Source organism: Gymnoscopelus microlampas (genome assembly GCF_963454915.1).
Source record: "Gymnoscopelus microlampas genome assembly, chromosome: 4".
Taxonomy (NCBI): Eukaryota; Metazoa; Chordata; class Actinopteri; order Myctophiformes; family Myctophidae; genus Gymnoscopelus; species Gymnoscopelus microlampas.
The window spans coordinates 47,395,201-47,416,036 of record NC_139941.1 but is presented as its reverse complement, the minus strand read 5'-3'; the positions used below and the strand labels follow the sequence as shown (position 1 = coordinate 47,416,036).

Sequence of the window (20,836 nt, the reverse complement as noted above, 5' to 3'; positions counted from 1 at the left end):
GCCATATTGTCTATTCTATTCCACAGCGCTACACATTTTAAAACAAGCCACTTATCAAATAAATACAAATATTGTTTGGAAGGGAAAAGCCGATCTACAAGCTGGATTATTATTATCCAAATCAATCAATCACAACACATCACAGCATGTTGTGAGCTTGTAGATCAGTATTTTTCTTATCTTTTTAGCCCAACATTAGGATGTCAGGGTTAAAGCTGTCATTACAACACATTAAAAGTCTTTGTAATGGTCCTTCCTTCAAAGTTTTAACTGAAAATTCCACTCTAGTGAGCCATTGCAGGTGTTTTTCTCTCACATTTCTAAAGCTTTTTCAACTGCAATGAAAAAATAAATATTTGCCTGCGGGTGTCGCTGTTTAGGGATTTTGCCTGTTAATCATCACCTCTGCCCCCCCCCCCCCCCTCAAAGGAAAGGATAGGGGAGGGGAGAGGCGAGGAGGAGAGTGGGCGGGATTAATGGCCTGTGACTTCACTGTCCAAGGGCCAATCACAGATTACTTTTCAGCCTAATTATTCAGAAAACCCCAGACCACAGAAAATCCACAGAATGTTCAAAGTTCAGGTTTTTTTGGGTGTAATTGAGGTCATAAAACCCCCCAAAAAACATAAAAAAATAAAAAAAGTGAAAATGAATGTCATATAACCTTTAAAGTGGTAGCTATACTTTCGAAAACCTGGAGACTGGGAAGTTATCCACTGTATACTGGCAGGTGGCAGTCCTGAGACAGGCATTAAATATGGCATGGTCAAAGTATTCCATGTGTGTGATTTCAATAATTGACAACTATAATAACACTCCACAATCATAATCCATGGAAACCCTCCATCCACAGCCTAGGTCAGGATCTCCTCCAACCTAAAAGTTAGCTCACGTCTGATCAAAGTTAGGCGCCTTCACATTAAACTATTGTGACACTGCAATCAATTAAAATCCTGGCATGCCCTTCATTAATCACTCATCAAGTTTCCTTGTTCCAGTGTTCCATTGGCATTTTATCCTTGATGTTTCTGTGAGAAGCATTTAACATGTAATTATTATGTCTAATAAATCAAAAACAAATCAAGTGTAGCTTGTAGGGTGTGTCTTTTTCCGTTGTTACATGTGCATGCCTTGAACTTTCTCATCAACAGAGAATACCTGATCACGTTAATGGAATCCACTAGCTACCATACTTTGCCAAACCAAACCAAGTGGTTTAGCTGGTAGAACTTGATCTCCTTCTATATATATATATAGAATATATATATATATATATATATATTCTATATATATATATATAATATTAGGCACCCACTCACCTTTACAGCTAAAGTGGCCCTTTTGAGGTTGAAGCACTGTCTGTACTGATGAGACTCAATTATTATTATCAAAAATAATTAGGATCTAATTTGTTGGTCGTTCAGTAGTTAATGCAGACATACTATTGTTTTAAAATGTGCAGCACATTGGAATAGACCCTATGACACATTAGGAGTCCATTAGTATACATTTAGGGCTAGGCCACTGTGTTAAGATGATTATTTTGCATGCATGTCCGTGGCAAAAATGAAATATTAATGAAAATGTCCATCACAAGCTGCCATGGTGATGACCCCTGACTGTGACACACACACACGCACGCGCGCGCGCACGCACACACGCACACACACACACAGACACACACACACACACACACACACACCCCTAAAGCCCCTCCCTCCGGAAAATCTCATTTCCATTTGATTTCAGGAAGGAATAAATTACAAATGAGATTTCCGGAGGGAGGGTTTACCAGGCTAAGTAAATCAAGCAGGCATGTCATGTCAGCTGTCAATCACTCAACTCAATGAAAGCCAATGGAAGCTGATTTGGGCTAAAAGAAATCAGCCCATTTTGACATATTTTGTGTTTTTCTTGTAACTATTTGATGCTGTTGCTGCTCCAGGTTCCACCAGCATATAAAATAATCTATTCTAAAACATTTTAATAATAATTTCTCATCTTTATTCCATAAGATAGGGGGGGCTTAGCCCCACTAGCCCATTGATACCAGCCGGCCCTGACAACATCATGTATTGTATCGTGAAATTAGTGTATCTTGACACCCCTAACCCGCCCCATCATCCCCGTCCGATGTTTTGCTTTCCACATTGATTAGAACGTTACTGTAGTCAGTCTTGCTAAATGCACAGTGTAGTATCTGTAGTAGTGGTATAGCAGAATGGATAGTGTTCTCAACTTAGATGTGGGAAACCCATTGAATCCTGGTCAGATTGAAGAAAGTTGAATATTGAATAGTTGAAAGTTGAATACCCCCCCATAGGCTATTATTTAATAATAAATAAGGCTATTTCACAAACACAAATAACTAGGACACCGTGTAAATTACAAAAGCCAAATTACAATTTACAATTTTGGCATTTAGCAGACGTGATTTACAGTAAGCAAGATAAACTCAGTGATCTAGGATCATAGATAAACCAATAACCTATCATCAGTCTAAACATTATAATAATATAAAAAAATAAAAAAATAATGTACATTGAAACTATACACACACTTAGGATGCCAGGTCAACATGCTATCTAAAAAACAATGCTATCTAAATTACAATTTAACGTTTGCATGAGACTGCATGGTCGCCTTGAACATTTAAAACAAAACTATTATATATTAATAGTAATTAATTTGTATTGGGTGTTATCTGAGTAGATAGAAAGGCGTTTTATTATATCCTGGAATAGAGAGAGAGAGAGAGAGAGAGAGAGAGAGAGAGGGGACCTCTGGAAGTCTAAAGAAATGTAACTTAACGTGTTGTACGACACATCATTGCCATTCACGTGGCCGTTGCATGTGCATTTTGCATGCATATTCCTGTCATGTACTTTCTGTACCATGAAATTATAAACCGGTTTCTGCACATACCTAGGGATGTATGCAACACTCCTTAAATGATCTGGAATGTACCCTTCTAACAATAGGTTTTCTATACATAGGTTTCCGTGCGACGTCATCACAGAGCAGAATGCGCAATCTGCGCATGCCCGGGGTAGAACGAACCCGGAAGTCGGGTGTTAGATAGGCATAATGCTGCTATTATAGGCATAATAGGCATAATGCTGCTATTGTATACAAATAAAAGACGAACAGATCCAACTTCCGACAAATCATTTTTATTGAGTAAACAAGATATTATAAACTGCATAATTTAATCTACTTTCATTAAACCCGGTGAAGACCATTTCTTTTATGAATGTAGATTTGACCAGAGCTGCTGCGGGTATAGCGCCCTCTATAGGCTCACTCTATAGGCCACTGCACGCGCATATAAGGATAATTCCTTTTTTAACAGGTTGTTCATGAAAGTCCTTGCGGTCTTGTTTCCAATGAGAACCTGTGAGCAATTAGGGGTTAAGAGTCTTGCTCAGGGACAAATTTCATTTCATCGACACATATATGCTGGCCTGGCCTGGAATCGAACCTGGGGCAACCAGGGCCTCTGGTTCCCTAGGCGGGCTCACTAACCACTCACTAACCACTCAGCTATGGCCGCCCCTATCTCTCATGTCCTCTCATGTTTACAAACAGGAACCCGTCTATAGTCCATACAACATCCCTACCTGTCACTGCAGCTACTACCCAAGGTGAAACAACTGAACCATTAGTCAAAAGAACGTTACCACTAATCACTTTGAATATATCACTACTCAGTTCCGCTATACTAATTCAATATAACTTCAACTAACTGTTTCTACCCATTGTGTATCACGTGCAGCTACAACACCTGCACCACCAAAGGTCAAGTTGGAATTCAAAATAGAGGCAACCTTCACAGCGGCACTTGCAGACACATCCTCACAAGAATTCAAGGACTTAGCAACAGAAGTAGCTTCAGCGGTAAGTCCATTATGATCATGCAAAGCCTGTAAAACAAATCTCCACATCTTCAGTAATTCCTGCTCTCATGCATTTTACTATAATGTTAATTTCTGGCAAATGTATAATAATGATGTTTAAAAAGAAACCTACTGTATGGACATTTCTTGCTTTTATTGTACAATTACCAAATAACAAAACAACTTAAAATGATTGAAGTTTTATAGATTTTAACAAACAACCTCCTCCAGCTTTCGACATGAGAAGAACATTCTTATTGATTCATTCAATGTAAATCTATTAATCATGAACCATGGAATGAACTTGGTGGAATAATGATGATATGAATTATTCCTGTAATTATTTCAATGCCTGAATTTCTGTTTACAGATGGACAACGTCTATATGACAGAGTTTTCTAATTTCAATCGTACTGTTGTAACCAGTTTCAGGTATGCACCAATGGTGTTTACTGTTTTAAGTATCTATGTTTTTTTATTAATTGACTTACATATAATTCATTTGTACCTTTAATGTAGTCATAAATAACAAAAATGTTGATGCAACATAATTAATAATTATAACGGTAATAATAATAATAATGAAAATACATCCATTAAAAAAACTTTTCAACATCAATTTTACAGCTCAGGATCAGTAAAGGTACAGGCTGAATTAATATTCAACATAGAAGCAAATGCCACAGCACCAGATGCCACTTCTGTGACTAGTACTCTCAAGGCGGCTGTATCCAACCCTAATTTCTCCCTTCCTGTGGACTCATCATCTATTGTTGCCACTGGTAAGAATTGTTCACTCAACCGATAAAAGCTCACAATGTGCCTTTTTAATGACATGTTTAATGACATTACATGTTTTCTTGTTATTAAGTATTGCCTGCACAAGTATTTATATGAAAGTTTTATTTTTACAGTGGTTTTGCCGCCAACTCAAGCACCCACAACAGCAGCACCTTTAACAACAATCACCACGAATACAACAGCAGGTACTATTTCATCAAACATAATTGAAACTGTACTTCAAATGTATAAAACTGCATCCTTGCAGAAATTCTTAAACTTAGCCATAGGCAGGAATCGAACCATTGACCTTCGGACTCCAGCCTTATGGTGTCTGTTGAACATCATAAACTCTTGCCTTCTGTCATGACCGAAGCCCCTGTTTCACTAACACTGAGATCAGTGGTTCATAAACCATTTACCAATAGAGAAATCTCCTCGGAACCAAAACTGGTGAAAGTAGCCGATCTACAAGCTCACAAAGCGTTGCTATCCAAAAAGTTGTGAGCTTGTAGATCGGCTATTTTCACAAGGAAATAGGGTATACATTGAAAATAACTCTCAAAAAAGCATTTCATGTTATCTTTAAAAATTGCATATGCATTAATTAACACGTTGAGTCACAAGTTGAGTGCCAGGTACTATGCATCCAAATCATCCTCAGAGTGCCAGCGTTTTTACCGTGTTTTGACGATCTTTAGTTTTGGAGTCCTGCATTACCCAGAATTCCATTTGTTTTCACCGGAAGGCGGAAGTGTTCCAAAAAGCGCTCTTTTAATTGTTTTATACTATCTGCGGATCGTTTCTCTTAGCCATTGGAGCTTTAGTTACCGTGAGCTGTGTTTTCTTTTGCTGTTGTTTTTCCATCTTCAAATCCTATAAAGCCATAAAAACAGCGTGAAATTCCTTTTTGTTACTAGCGCGGTAGTTCCGGGCCAAACAGGAAACCAGTGCGTTTCCGTCTTCCGGACGGATGATGTCATTTTCGCAGGAAAGACGCCCCACTCCACTTTCAACAGAAAATATGTTTATAAAAGGCTTTCGGTGGTGAAATTCATGGAGTGGGTGTTGTGAAACATTTGCCACTCACAAAAGATATACAATTTAACTTTAGTTTTTTAGAAAAAGTTACCTAGTATAACTTTAACAATGTAATGTAACCTTTCACCACCAGTCTTTGCAACTTCACCACGACTCAATGCAACTTCACCATCAGTCACTGCGACTTCACCACGACTCAATGCAACTTCACCTATAGTCCATACAACATCCCTACCTGTCACTGCAGCTACTACCCAAGGTGAAACAACTGAACCATTAGTCAAAAGAACGTTACCACTAATCACTTTGAATATATCACTACCCAGTTCCGCCATACTAATTCAATATAACTTCAACTAACTGTTTCTACCCATTGTGTATCACGTGCAGCTACAACACCTGCACCTGTACCACCAAAGGTCAAGTTGGAATTCATAATACAGGCAAACTTCACAGCGGCACTTGCAGACACATCCTCACAAGAATTCAAGGACTTAGCAACAGAAGTAGCTTCAGCGGTAAGTCCATTATGATCATGCAAAGCCTGTCAAAAAATCTCCACATCTTCAGTAATTCCTGCTCTCATGCATTTTACTATAATGTTGATTTCTGGCAAATGTATAATAATGATGTTTAAAAAGAAACCTACTATATGGACATTTCTTGCTTTTATTGTACAATTACCAAATAACAAAACAACTTAAAATGATTGAAGTTTAATAGATTTTAACAAACAACCTCCTCCAGCTTTCGACATGAGAAGAACATTCTTATTGATTCATTCAATGTAAATCTATTAATCATGAACCATGGAATGAACTTGGTGGAATAATGATGATATGAATTATTCCTGTAATTATTTCAATGCCTGAATTTCTGTTTACAGATGGACAACGTCTATATGACAGAGTTTTCTAATTTCAATCGTACTGTTGTAACCAGTTTCAGGTATGCACCAATGGTGTTTACTGTTTTAACTATCTATGTTTTTTTATGAATTGACTTACATATAATTCATTTGTACCTTTAATGTAGTCATAAATAACAAAAATGTTAATGCAACATAATTAATAATTATAACGGTAATAATAATAATAATGAAAATACATCCATTAAAAAAACTTTTCAACATCAATTTTACAGCTCAGGATCAGTAAAGGTACAGGCTGAATTAATATTCAACATAGAAGCAAATGCCACAGCACCAGATGCCACTTCTGTGACTAGTACTCTCAAGGCGGCTTTATCCAACCCTAATTTGAATTTCTCCCTTCCTGTGGACTCATCATCTATTGTTGCCACTGGTAAGAATTGTTCACTCAACCGATAAAAGCTCACAATGTGCCTTTTTAATGACATGTTTAATGACATTACATGTTTTCTTGTTATTAAGTATTGCCTGCACAAGTATTTATATGAAAGTTTTATTTTTACAGTGGTTTTGCCGCCAACTCAAGCACCCACAACAGCAGCACCTTTAACAACAATCACCACGAATACAACAGCAGGTACAATTTCATCAAACATAATTGAAACTATACTTCAAATGTATAAAACTGCATCCTTGCAGAAATTCTTAAACTTAGCCATAGGCAGGAATCGAACCATTGACCTTTCGGACTCCAGCCTTATGGTGTCTGTTGAACATCATAAACTCTTGCCTTCTGTCATGACCGAAGCCCCTGTTTCACTAACACTGAGATCAGTGGTTCATAATCCATTTACCAGAGAAATCTCCTCGGAACCGAAACTAGTGAAAGTAGCCGATCTACAAGCTCACAAAGCGTTGCTATCCAAAAAGTTGTGAGCTTGTAGATCGGCTATTTTCACAAGGAAATAGGGTATACATTGAAAATAACTCTCAAAAAAGCATTTCATGTTATCTTTAAAAATTGCATATGCATTAATTAACACGTTGAGTCACAAGTTGAGTGCCAGGTACTATGCATCCAAATCATCCTCAGAGTGCCAGCGTTTTTTACCGTGTTTTGACGATCTTTAGTTTTGGAGTCCTGCATTACCCAGAATTCCATTTGTTTTCACCGGAAGGCGGAAGTGTTCCAAAAAGCGCTCTTTTAATTGTTTTATACTATCTGCGGATCGTTTCTCTTAGCCATTGGAGCTTTAGTTACCGTGAGCTGTGTTTTCTTTTGCTGTTGTTTTTCCATCTTCAAATCCTATAAAGCCATAAAAACAGCGTGAAATTCCTTTTTGTTACTAGCGCGGTAGTTCCGGGCCAAACAGGAAACCAGTGCGTTTCCGTCTTCCGGACGGATGATGTCATTTTCGCAGGAAAGACGCCCCACTCCACTTTCAATAGAAAATATGTTTATAAAAGGCTTTCGGTGGTGAAATTCATGGAGTGGGTGTTGTGAAACATTTGCCACTCACAAAAGATATACAATTTAACTTTAGTTTTTTAGAAAAAGTTACCTAGTATAACTTTAACAATGTAATGTAACCTTTCACCACCAGTCTTTGCAACTTCACCACGACTCAATGCAACTTCACCATCAGTCACTGCGACTTCACCACGACTCAATGCAACTTCACCTATAGTCCATACAACATCCCTACCTGTCACTGCAGCTACTACCCAAGGTGAAACAACTGAACCATTAGTCAAAAGAACGTTACCACTAATCACTTTGAATATATCACTACCCAGTTCCGCCATACTAATTCAATATAACTTCAACTAACTGTTTCTACCCATTGTGTATCACGTGCAGCTACAACACCTGCACCTGTACCACCAAAGGTCAAGTTGGAATTCATAATACAGGCAAACTTCACAGCGGCACTTGCAGACACATCCTCACAAGAATTCAAGGACTTAGCAACAGAAGTAGCTTCAGCGGTAAGTCCATTATGATCATGCAAAGCCTGTCAAAAAATCTCCACATCTTCAGTAATTCCTGCTCTCATGCATTTTACTATAATGTTGATTTCTGGCAAATGTATAATAATGATGTTTAAAAAGAAACCTACTATATGGACATTTCTTGCTTTTATTGTACAATTACCAAATAACAAAACAACTTAAAATGATTGAAGTTTAATAGATTTTAACAAACAACCTCCTCCAGCTTTCGACATGACTTATTGATTCATTCAATGTAAATCTATTAATCATGAACCATGGAATGAACTTGGTGGAATAATGATGATATGAATTATTCCTGTAATTATTTCAATGCCTGAATTTCTGTTTACAGATGGACAACGTCTATATGACAGAGTTTTCTAATTTCAATCGTACTGTTGTAACCAGTTTCAGGTATGCACCAATGGTGTTTACTGTTTTAACTATCTATGTTTTTTTATGAATTGACTTACATATAATTCATTTGTACCTTTAATGTAGTCATAAATAACAAAAATGTTAATGCAACATAATTAATAATTATAACGGTAATAATAATAATAATGAAAATACATCCATTAAAAAAACTTTTCAACATCAATTTTACAGCTCAGGATCAGTAAAGGTACAGGCTGAATTAATATTCAACATAGAAGCAAATGCCACAGCACCAGATGCCACTTCTGTGACTAGTACTCTCAAGGCGGCTTTATCCAACCCTAATTTGAATTTCTCCCTTCCTGTGGACTCATCATCTATTGTTGCCACTGGTAAGAATTGTTCACTCAACCGATAAAAGCTCACAATGTGCCTTTTTAATGACATGTTTAATGACATTACATGTTTTCTTGTTATTAAGTATTGCCTGCACAAGTATTTATATGAAAGTTTTATTTTTACAGTGGTTTTGCCGCCAACTCAAGCACCCACAACAGCAGCACCTTTAACAACAATCACCACGAATACAACAGGTACAATTTCATCAAACATAATTGAAACTGTACTTCAAATGTATCAAACTGCAGCCTTACATGAATTCTTAAACTTCATTAATCAGTTTATAGATAGATAGATTACAGGTAAAATTCCTCTCACAAATACGGCACCAGTCATTGTAACCACAGCATAAGTAAATACAACTACACTACATACCCAGTCAATGAAGCTACACCCATGAATGCGACCAATTCAACTACAGCAACAGTCATTGTTACCGATGCAACAGTGAACAGAACAGCACCACAAGTCAAATTTATTAAATATAATAACTCCAGAAATATAAGAATCACAAGTAGCCATAACATAACAATGTAATGTAACCTTTCCATCAGGTAATGCAACTTCCCCACCAGTCATTCCAACTTCGCCACTAGTCATTCATTCATAAAAGCTAGAATGAACAATGCACAACCAGCAAATACTAAATAGAATTGCATGTCAAATCATCTCAGTTTTAGTTTTCCCTCTCAGCTTGCACTGTGGCTGCTACACCTGGTGAAATTGAATGGCTTAATAATGACACATTTGTAAATCACTAGAAGTTCGGGCCGCTACGCGGCCCGAACGTCTAGCGTGACGCGTCGTTCACTTTGCAGTGCCACCTTACAGGCACCTAAAAGTGTGAGAGAGAGTTTTGTGCTCTCCTAAATCCACGGCAGGCTTTGAAAGTACCCACTTCAGAAAGAGTTGACGTGCATCACCTCTCCAATGACCAAAACCCACTTTGTGATTACTCAGACCTGGTATGGCAGACCTGTGGGGAGTGTGCAGTGGTGTACAATGTGAAAAGATAGTTGAAATCGCAGGAGATGAAGTTAGCAGTTTATTTGTGTAAAGGGTCGTCGGCGTGGGTTGTGTTGAGGATGGAAGCCGTCGAACTGGTGCATCCTACCTATTTATAGGTAGGATGTGATGTCATGCTGTCGTGAGATTACGTCACACTGGCGTGTCTCATCGTGATGTCACGACCGTGATGTCATATGACGTCACACTGGCCACATACAACGTACATACATACTGACAACCGACATGGCGCAGGATTCAAATTGTATATATATACTAGAAGTTCGGGCCGCTATGCGCCCCGAACGTCTAGCGTGACGCGTCGTTCACTTTGCAGTGCCACCTTACAGGCACCTCACAGTGTGAGAGAGAGTTTTGTGCTCTCCTAAATCCACGGCAGGCTTTGAAAGTACCCACTTCAGAAAGAGGTGACGTGCATCACCTCTCCAATGACCAAAACCCACTATGGAAGCCGTCGAACTGGTGCGATCTGACGGCATCCTAGAATTTATAGGTAGGATGTGATGTCATGCGTGATGTCATGCTGTCGTGAGATTACGTCACACTGGCGTTGTCATCCTGATGTCAGATTACGTCACACCGTCACACTGGCGTCGCATACGGACAACCGACATGGCGCAGGATTCAAATTGTATATATAGACTAGAAGTTCGGGCCGCTACGCGGCCCGAACGTCTAGCGCGACGCGTCGTCCACTTGGCAGTGCCCCATGACAGGCACCTCACAGTGTGAGAGAGAGTTTTGTGCTCCCTTAAATCCACGGCAGGCTTTGAAAATACCCACTTCACAAAGAGGTGACGTGCATCACCTCTGCAATGACCCAAACCCACTTTGTGATTACTCACACCTGGCATGGCAGACCTGTGAGCAGTGTGCAGTGGTGTACAATGTTAAAAGAGAGACCAAATGGCAGGAGATGAAGTGAGCAGTTTATTGGTGTAAAAGGTGTATACGAATGAAATGGTGTGAAAGACAGTGGCGACGTCGTCAGGCCCACAGGTTGTCATGGCAGAGCCTGCAGAATGGGAGAAAAGGCGAAGGCAGGAGTCAAGCACACAATGTGAGACGTCCACCATGGATCATGTGAGAGTGAAGACAGTGATGTTTGTGTGAAGTTGTAGGCATTGTTAGTAATGTAGAGCAATCAGAAACGACACATGGAAGAATGCGACAGCCTTACCTCAGTGGGGAAGAAGCACTTTTGTGAAAACCACGTTTTCAGTGACGTTTTCAGTGTGGTTTTCCTGCTGGTGTATGGCATACTTCAGGGCTGCTGGGTCACCGGTTCTTGAACTGGCAACATAGAGCTGTCCGTGAGTGAAGACAGGGGATCGAAGCCAGACCCCAACTGTTGTAAGTGTTTGCCCTTGTGATTTGTTGATGGTGGTGGCGAAAGCAGTGCGGACTGGAAACTGTCGCCTGGCCCAGTCAAAAGTGAAAAGTCCAGCATCAGGAATGAACTTTATTCGAGGGATGAGGACCTCCTTTTGCGTGGCTGCTATTTTGCACAGCAGCAGCTTGTTGTTGAGGGTCCTCTGGAATAAGAGTTTTGTCCCATTGCAGAGTCCGTCTTTGGGGCTGATGTTGCGGAGTAGCATCAAAGGCATGCCAGGCTTGAGGGTGATGATGTGCCTGGGAAATCCATGGGGGCAGAGGGTGTTTAGATATTCCACGTTGAAGCGCATTGCATCTTGGTCGTGTTCCAGGGTGTCAGCACTGCTGAGCTTGGTGGAGGTACCTGGCATCCAGGTCTCCATGATGTCATTGATGGTGTCGACTTCCCTGTTGGTAGGGGCAAGCAGTGATCTGCCATCCATCCACCCAGTGTTAGTGAAGTTGTTGGGCAAGTCAGGGAAGATGGTGTTGCAGAACTCCTTCATGGAGTTCTCCTCTGCTGTGTTGTCAAGGGCGGTGTTGGCTTGAATGTGGAAACACATGTCCTCGGGGATGGAGACGAAGTTGTTGTCATCATTGGCTGTGCCATCGCCAATGCTGAGAGTCCACTTGTCGAACTCCTCCAGGCGTGGGTCACCACTGGCATTTACTTATAGTTTGCAGATATACATTACGTGGCGTAAGTGGCGTGTGAGAAGACAGAGTGGAATGAGTACCTTTGTCGGGTGAAGTTGTCGTCATTGTGGTGGAGAGAGTTCCTTCGTGGGGTGAAGTGGTGGTCATTTTGGCGGCGTGGGTTGTGTTGAGGATGGAAGCCGTCGAACTGGTGCGATCTGACGGCATCCTAGAATTTATAGGTAGGATGTGATGTCATGCTGACGTCGGTAGGATGTGATGTCATGCTGACGTCACAATGGCGTTGTGTCCATATTCGGGACGACCGTCTCATCGTGTCGTGAGATTACGTCACACTGGCGTTGTGTCCATATTCGGGACGACCGTCTCATCGTCATCGTCGTCTTGGTAACAGGTTGGTTTGTTGTGATGATGTAGTGTAAAGTTTTGGCGCATAGGATGTGATGTCATGCTGACGTCGGTAGGATGTGATGTCATGCTGACGTCACACTGGCGTTGTGTCCATATTCGGGACGACCGTCTCATCGTGTCGTGAGATTACGTCACACTGGCGTTGTGTCCATATTCGGGACGACCGTCTCATCGTCGTCTTGGTAACAGGTTGGTTTGTTGTGATGATGTAGTGTAAAGTTTCAGACAGACAGTAAGAGTGATGCAGTGTTGCATCACTCTTATACATACATACATACAACGGACAACCGACATGGCGCAGGATTCAAATTGTAAGGTAGATATCTTATGTCATGCATTCTATAAATCAAGGCTTTCCTCAGAATACCTGAAAAACTAAAACTACTAAAAACAAATGAATATTTAAAAACTATAATAACTCACTAAACTAAAGTACACAGCAATATTCTGGATCAGTAGGAGTCTTCAAATACTTGTTAGAGTAGCTTGATAATAAATTATTGCAATAATCCAGCCTCGAGGCAGCAAAGTGCATGGACAAGTTTTTCTGCATTTCTTTGAGACAGGATGTGCCTAATTTTCTTGGGGTGCGTACTGCGTAGGTTAAAAAGGCCTTAAAGGATCGTCAAATCACTAATGGGATTCTTGATTCTAAGCCAATAGAAACTACAGCCTTTCTCTTCCTGGAAAGTTAGCATGCTGAATTAGAAGCCATAGAGTACCGAAGTCCTGACATCACTCGGTTATCCCCTGAATCAAGGAAGTATTTATTTGTTTTATTTATAGCGCAGTCGGTAGTGCTGTCGCCTCACAGTTAGAAGGTCCTGGTTTCGATTCCCGCCGGGAACGCTGTGGGCGCTGGGGGCGTGTACTCTCCTCCGCCTCATCAGTGCCCATTCCCTAGGTGGGGTTGGTGAAAGGGTCTTTCTCTGTGGAGTTTGCATGTTGTCCCTGTGTCCCCTAGGCAGGAGCGGATTAACCCTTCACAGTGCCCGGTGCTTGGACCCGGTTCTGTGCCCCCTGGCGCAGTTTGGTCAACGGGGGGGGGGGGGGGGGTTCAGCGCGGACCAGTCCGGTGCCCCCCGGCGCCGTTTGGTCAACGGGGGGGGGGCTTGGAACACAGTTCTTATATGCCGCGATGCTATTGAGACCCTATGGTATTTTCAATGGAAAAAATAACTCTCCAGGGGGATAGCGGCCTCTAGTGGCAGTGATGTCAGACTTTGGTTCTCTATTGTTCTAGCATTAATACAATATTAAATGATGTGTTAAATGACCAAACCTGTCTACTGTGTGAATGGTAGACATGGTTTCTGAATTGTCCACAGCCCTCCTCTCAGAGACAGAGCCATGTCAATCAGAATATAACTGTATCCAATATAATGTAATTTAGAATAAAGTATAACCAAGGCTTTGCTTCTGTGACTGATACTCTTGTGGAGGCTGCATCCAGCTCTAATTTCTCCCTTCCTGTGAACACATCATCTATTTTTTCCACTGGTAAGAATTGTTGACTCAACCGATTATAGCTCACAATGTGCCTTTTTAATACATGTTTAATGACATTAAAGGTAGGGTAAGTGATTTTCTTTGGTTAAAATAAGTGTTAAATAGCTCTATATTCTGATAGTACTCATTGCTATAGAGTGTTTGTTCAGTATTAGGAGTCCACCCACATTTTCCTCTCCACCTCTTTATTAAACAGAAAATGCATTTTCGTTTCAGTTTCAGTTTCATTTCCAATTTTATCCAACCAGGGCAGAGAACTCAATCAGGATATAGATTAAACAAGTGAAATTGGAAGTGATGACACTAAGAAATGAGCAAAGTTGGAACTGGAACACTATACAAATTAAGCTTAAAAATGGGTACTTTCTCCTGATTGGCTGAGATTTTGACACCTACCGAAAAATGTATTTTCTGTTTATTAAAGAGCTGGAGAGACAGGGAGACTCCTGTTACTGAACAAACACTCTATAGCAATGATTACTATCAGAATATAGTATTTTAACCTTTTAACAAAATACTTTTTGTTTTAACCAAAAAATATCACTTACCCTACCTTTAATTTTTTCTTGTTATTAATTATTGCCTGCACAAGTATTGATATGAATGTTTTATTTTTACAGTGGTTTTGCCGCCAACTCACGCACCCACCACAGCAGCACCTTTAACAACTATCACCACGAATACACCAGCAGGTACGATGTCATCAAACATCATTGAAACTGTACTTCAAATGTATAAAACTGCAATCCAACATGAATTCTTAAACTGAACTAATCAGTTTATAGATAGATAGATTACAGGTAAAATTTCTCTCACAAATACGGCACCAGTCATTGTAACCACAGCATAAGTAAATATACAACTACACTACATACCCAGTCAATGCAGCTACACCCATGAATGCGACTAATTCAACTACAGCAACAGTCATTGTAACCGATGCAACAGTGAACAGAACAGCAGCACGAGTCAAATTCAGCCTTTATTATGGGCGCGTTCGAAAATACAGCACTGAGCGCACTGGCCAATACAAACTAATAGGCGAGTGTGCTCCAGTGCGTAATTTCCGAACGCACCCTAAATATAATAACTCCAAAAATATAAGAAACACAAGTAGCCATAACATAACAATGTAATGTAACCTTTCCATCAGGCAATGCAACTTCCCCACCAGTCATTGCAACTTCCCCACCAGTCATTGCAACTTCCCCACCAGTCATTGCAACTTCCCCACCAGTCATTGCAACTTCCCCACCAGTCATTGCAACTTCCCCACCAGTCATTGCAACTTCACCACGCCTCAATGCAACTTCACTACTAGTACCAGGTGACACAATTTCATCACCACTGAACACAACTTCACCACCAGTCAACGCAATCACCTATCTATCATCTATTGTACAATATGACCGTTGCAACTTAGTATAGGGGTCAAATTCATACATGTTATTAAAGCTTAATTAATGATTAACTAATACATTAGTTAAGCCTTAATGAATCATTAATGAATCATTAATTAATTGTCTTCATCATCAATTAATTAACCAAAGTAATATATCATTAGTTAAGAATGTTATTCCACAGTTACTTAATACATGAATTCATATGCGACCATATTATGGGCTATGTGATGTCTTTGAAGATCTGCTTTTTTCGGTGGCTTCTATGCCCAGACTGAGTGCTCATAGGGAGGGCAGGATTAATGAGGCATGCCGGTCTCTGGATAGGTGTGAAACCTATCATCATTGAAACTGTACTTCAAACATCATTGAAACTGTACTTCAAATGTATACAACTGCAGTCAACATGAATTCTTAAACTTAACTAATCAGTTTAAAGATATAGATAGATTACAGATAAAATTCCTCTCACAAATACGGCACCAGTCATTGTAACCACAGCATAAGTAAATACAACTACACTACATCCTGAACAGTGAACAGAACAGCACCACCAGTAAATTCAGCCTTTATTAATTATAATAACTCCAGAAATATAAGAAATACAAGTAGCCATAATTTAACAATATAATGTAACCTTTCCATCAGGTAATGCAACTTCCCCACCAGTCATTCCAACTTCGCCACCAGTCATTGCAACTTCACCACGCTTCAATGCAACTTCACCACCAGTCATTGCAACTTCACCACCAGTCATTCCAACTTCCCCACCAGTCATTCCAACTTCCCCACCAGTCATTCCAACTTCCCCACCAGTCATTCCAACTTCCCCACCAGTCATTCCAACTTCCCCACCAGTCATTCTAACATCCCCACCAGTCATTCTAACTTCCCCAACAGTAATTGCAACTTCCCCAACAGTCATTGCAACTTCCCCAACAGTCATTGCAACTTCCCCACCAGTCATTGCAACTTCAGCACGCCTCAATGCAACTTCCCCACCAGTCATTGCAACTTCAGCACGCCTCAATGCAACTTCACCACCAGTTAATGCAACTTCACTGGCAGTCATTGCAACTTCACCACGACACAATGCAACTTCACTACCAGTACCAGGTGACACAATTTCATCACCACTGAACACAACTTCACCACCAGTCAACGCAATCACCTATCTATCATCTATTGTACAATATGACCCTTGCAACTTAGTATAGGGGTCAAATTCATACACGTAATTAAAGCTTAATTAATGATTAACTAATACATTATTTAAGCCTTAATGAATCGTTAATTAATCATTAATTAATTGTCTTCATCATCAATTAATTAACCAAAGTAATATATCATTAGTTAAGAATGTTATTCCACAGTTACTTAATACATGAATTCATATGCGACCATATTATGGGCTATGTGATGTGTTTTTTTCGGTGGCTTCTATGCCCCGCCCTATGAGCACTGAGTGCTCATAGGGCGGGCAGGATTAATGAGGCAAGCCGGTCTCTGGATACCCTTTTTTTTGGATATATGATATTAATCATATATGATATTAATCCTACAGAGTTTGTCCAAACATCATGCAAATCAGTACACATTATCTCTATATCTATAGAGTCGTGTAATCAAGACGGATCTGTCCGTTTTTTCATATTCCATCCTGATTGACCAAGATTGCCATCTAAAGTTTGCAGGAGTGGCTCGTTCTGAACAAAATGCCTCGAATCATGAGCGTAGTCTGATTGCCATAAACCTTTACACATTCCCATTAGGCAGAGGAAGAAATGCCACACTCACACAAAATGTTATTGTCAAATTTAGGTCCAGTGGTGGAAAGTCACTAGGTTCATTTACTACAATTCAGAGGTATTTTTACTTTACTGGAGTACTTCCATTTCTCAATAATAATACTTCTACTCCACTACATCTCAAAGCCAAATATTGTACTTTTTACTCCACAATAATTATTTGAAAACTATAATTACAAGTTACTTTTGATTTAGATTTATTATGAGATAGATTATTATTACAAAACCACTTCAGACCTAAATATATACTTTGTCAAATTGAAAATGAAAATAGCTGATCAAGCTCACAACGCGTCGCAAAGCGCCACGTTGTGAGCTTGTAGATCTGCTATATTCAAATGATTTTTATACAAAAAATGAATGAAAACTTGTGAAATGGGACCTTCTGCATAATGAGTACTTTTACTTTTGGTACTTTAAGTACATTTTGATGCCACTACTTTTGTAGATTTACTAAAGTACATTTTGAATACCGAATTTGTGCTTGTAACAGACTATTTCTACAATAGGGTATTGATACTTTTACTTGAGTAAAAAAGAAATACAACGATCGGCCTAGTTTGAGAGATTCACTGCAGACACACAGGGGTGAAAACAAGATCTCCTGGTGGAGATAAACATACAATTTGGTTAAAAAAAAACAAAAGAAAATAAATAGAACATCTGGCCCTAGACAGATTCTATACTGTCACTGATGGAGAAATGTTGACTTTTAAGGTTTTGTTGCAACCCAACCTCCACCAATTGTGACAACTTCACCAGGTCTGACTATTTTTATGATTGCATGTGTGTGGTTTGTCAGTGTGTGACTATCAAGCCACCATATTGATCGTCTTGTTTAAATCATCCTCAGAGCTGACAACCTTTGCTCATGCACAAGTCAAGATCTCCAGTTATGGAGAGTTGACTGAAGATGAAATCGCATCTCATATTGAAGAGGTTTGCCCATTATCACCATTAAAGTATTAAAGTACATTCAGTTGATTGAATGCTGTGCCATGTTGATCGTTATATCACTTTATTCATAAGTTGATATCTGGTTTTGCTGTTCCCTTCTTTTTCAGTTTTTTAAACAGATCAGTGGGAATGCTCTTGGACCATTCAAGGTGACTGTGAAGCGTGTCATCAAGCAGAAGAAAACAGGAACTTAATCACCAAACTTCAGCTTCACCTAAATGTAAATGTTTGATTTTGTTCCATGATATAAAAGGGAAAGTTATGTTTTTGACTAATAGGTAAGCCTATTACTACTGCTACTAACGACGATAATCTTGGGACTACCAAATGTGCCACAACAGTTCTTTATGCGAATGATTCGACATTATATTACCCTGCACCATCATGCGATGTACTTAATGAAGTCTTGAGCAGAGAACTAAAAGTAATTGTGCATGACTGGGTGGGTAGTATGTAATAGACTTGTCCTTAACATCTCCAAGACTAAATGTATTATGCTGGGAACAAGGCACAGGTTATCCACAAGCCCAAAGCTTGATTTAAACTTGTTTAATTCGACAGTTCAACAAGTTGAAAGTATGAACTCTTTGCAGTGATGTTGGATTGCACTCTGTCTTGGTCTCACCACATTCATTATATTGTTTTGAAAATGGGAAGAGCAATTGGTATTTCCAGGAAATGTGCTCCAGGCTGTCCAGAACAGGGTTGCTCACTAAGGTCTAATGTGAGCCGTACGCATGTCTGCCTCTCCTGGCTTACGGTTGAGAATAGGGTGTCTTTTAAAAGAGGAAAATAAGGGTTTACGCCTCTCTTGTTATGATACTGTATATACTTCGGTATTTAAAGTGTGCCTAACAAATGAATACTTTGTTATCTGGTCATTTTTCTTGTTCTTTCTTTTCTTCTTGTTTAGACCCTTTTGTGGTAAAAGTGTGTGCAGTGTATCCTCTATTAAGTGACACTTATGTCTACACTGTATGTGCCATACACGCTGAGGAAGGCCTGTGGGCCGAAACGTCCGACTTTTGAGCTGCTGCTGGGGGGATAAGACTTGAATAAACAAGATCCTAGATGGACTTAAGTGAGTGCTGGTATTCCTTTCTAAGAAACCATAAATAAAATCAATCAATCGTTACAAGGTAACCAGCTAGTAGTGTATAACAGTCAATATCGGTAATGTAATGACTGAGTCCCCGTTCTTGAAACACACAAGCAACTATCACATGGATTAAAGTTCTCAGTCACCACGACTGGTTTCAGTCATTTGGATTCGAGGACCGCATGTCTTCTATGGAAGCATGTCACGCACTGAAAATAGCGGATCGGTTATTTACGGTTAGAAGTTTAGTTATTTTAAGATTAAAGAATATGTGAAGTGGTCAAAATAGCAATAGAAAACATCCTTTCACGCTGTTTCACAATTCACAGATTGGGACTTTGGGTTTCAGTCTTGAGATTCTATTTAGCTTTATCCCATGTATCATCATCATCACTCCCTCAGTGTGTGCTGCAAACACCCAGTGATGTGACTGTGTCCTATTTCCTCGTTCCGCTTTCCCGACAAAATCAACATGTAAACCGTGTGCATCTCCATTAGCGATGTGCAGGAAATATATTTGACTGGATAAGTTCATTAAATACAATGTTCCACCAGCATGTAGTTGCCAAACCTTTACAACAAACTAAACAGACAAGCCAGAATGATCTCATTTGGTTTCATTTTATGTCAGTAAAATGTTCATTAATTAGTCCCTTTTCCCTCAACTCATGATTTATTTACATCACACACTTTATAAAACAGTTTGGTGATAGCTGATGTGTAAAATCATTTTTGACTTCTTAAAAAGATTAAAAAAAACTTTCTAATGAAGAAATTTGTTTCAGATGTTGATGCACATTTTAATACGGAGTCTAGTTTTTAGTAAGAACATTATTAAGACCAGCAGATATACTGTAGTGTTCAATGACGACCATCAGTGACCCGTTTCATTTATTGGCGTGTGTGTGTGTGTGTGTGTGTGTGTGTGTGTGTGTGTGTGTGTGTGTGTGTGTGTGTGTGTGTGTGTGTGTGTGTGTGTGTTACTCTGCGTTCAGTTGTGTCAGCGTATGTATCTGTTGTGTCCAGTGTTTAGTCCATCTCTGCAGTTCAGTCAGACGTCCGTCTCGGTCTCTCTGAGAACACAGCAACTCAGACCTGTACACCTCCTCAAACAACTAACACACACGCGCGCACACGCACAAACACACACACCCTCAATAAAGAGCCATGTCTACAGGAAGAGTGGTTGAATTTTAAATGGTGATACATTACTTTGATGTTTAATATATTTTATC

General features: G+C 39.7%; 1 protein-coding gene across 1 annotated transcript; it reads left to right on the top strand.

Annotated features, from left to right (window-relative positions):
- Nucleotides 1-3,574: 3,574 nt before the first annotated feature.
- LOC311044115 (uncharacterized protein) lies at nt 3,575-19,312 on the top strand (the record flags this gene model as incomplete). The annotated part of the gene is made up of 19 exons (XM_084055535.1): nt 3,575-3,644; nt 3,776-3,897; nt 4,267-4,328; nt 4,524-4,678; nt 4,811-4,882; nt 5,851-5,976; nt 6,108-6,235; nt 6,604-6,665; nt 6,861-7,021; nt 7,154-7,225; nt 8,193-8,318; nt 8,450-8,577; nt 8,936-8,997; nt 9,193-9,353; nt 9,486-9,554; nt 14,958-15,029; nt 15,491-15,664; nt 18,399-18,484; nt 18,610-19,312. The coding sequence occupies 19 exons, from the start codon at nt 3,575-3,577 to the stop codon at nt 18,694-18,696; spliced, it is 1,995 nt and encodes a 664-aa protein (XP_083911661.1). The 3' UTR covers nt 18,697-19,312.
- Between the last annotated feature and the right edge of the window lie 1,524 nt (nt 19,313-20,836).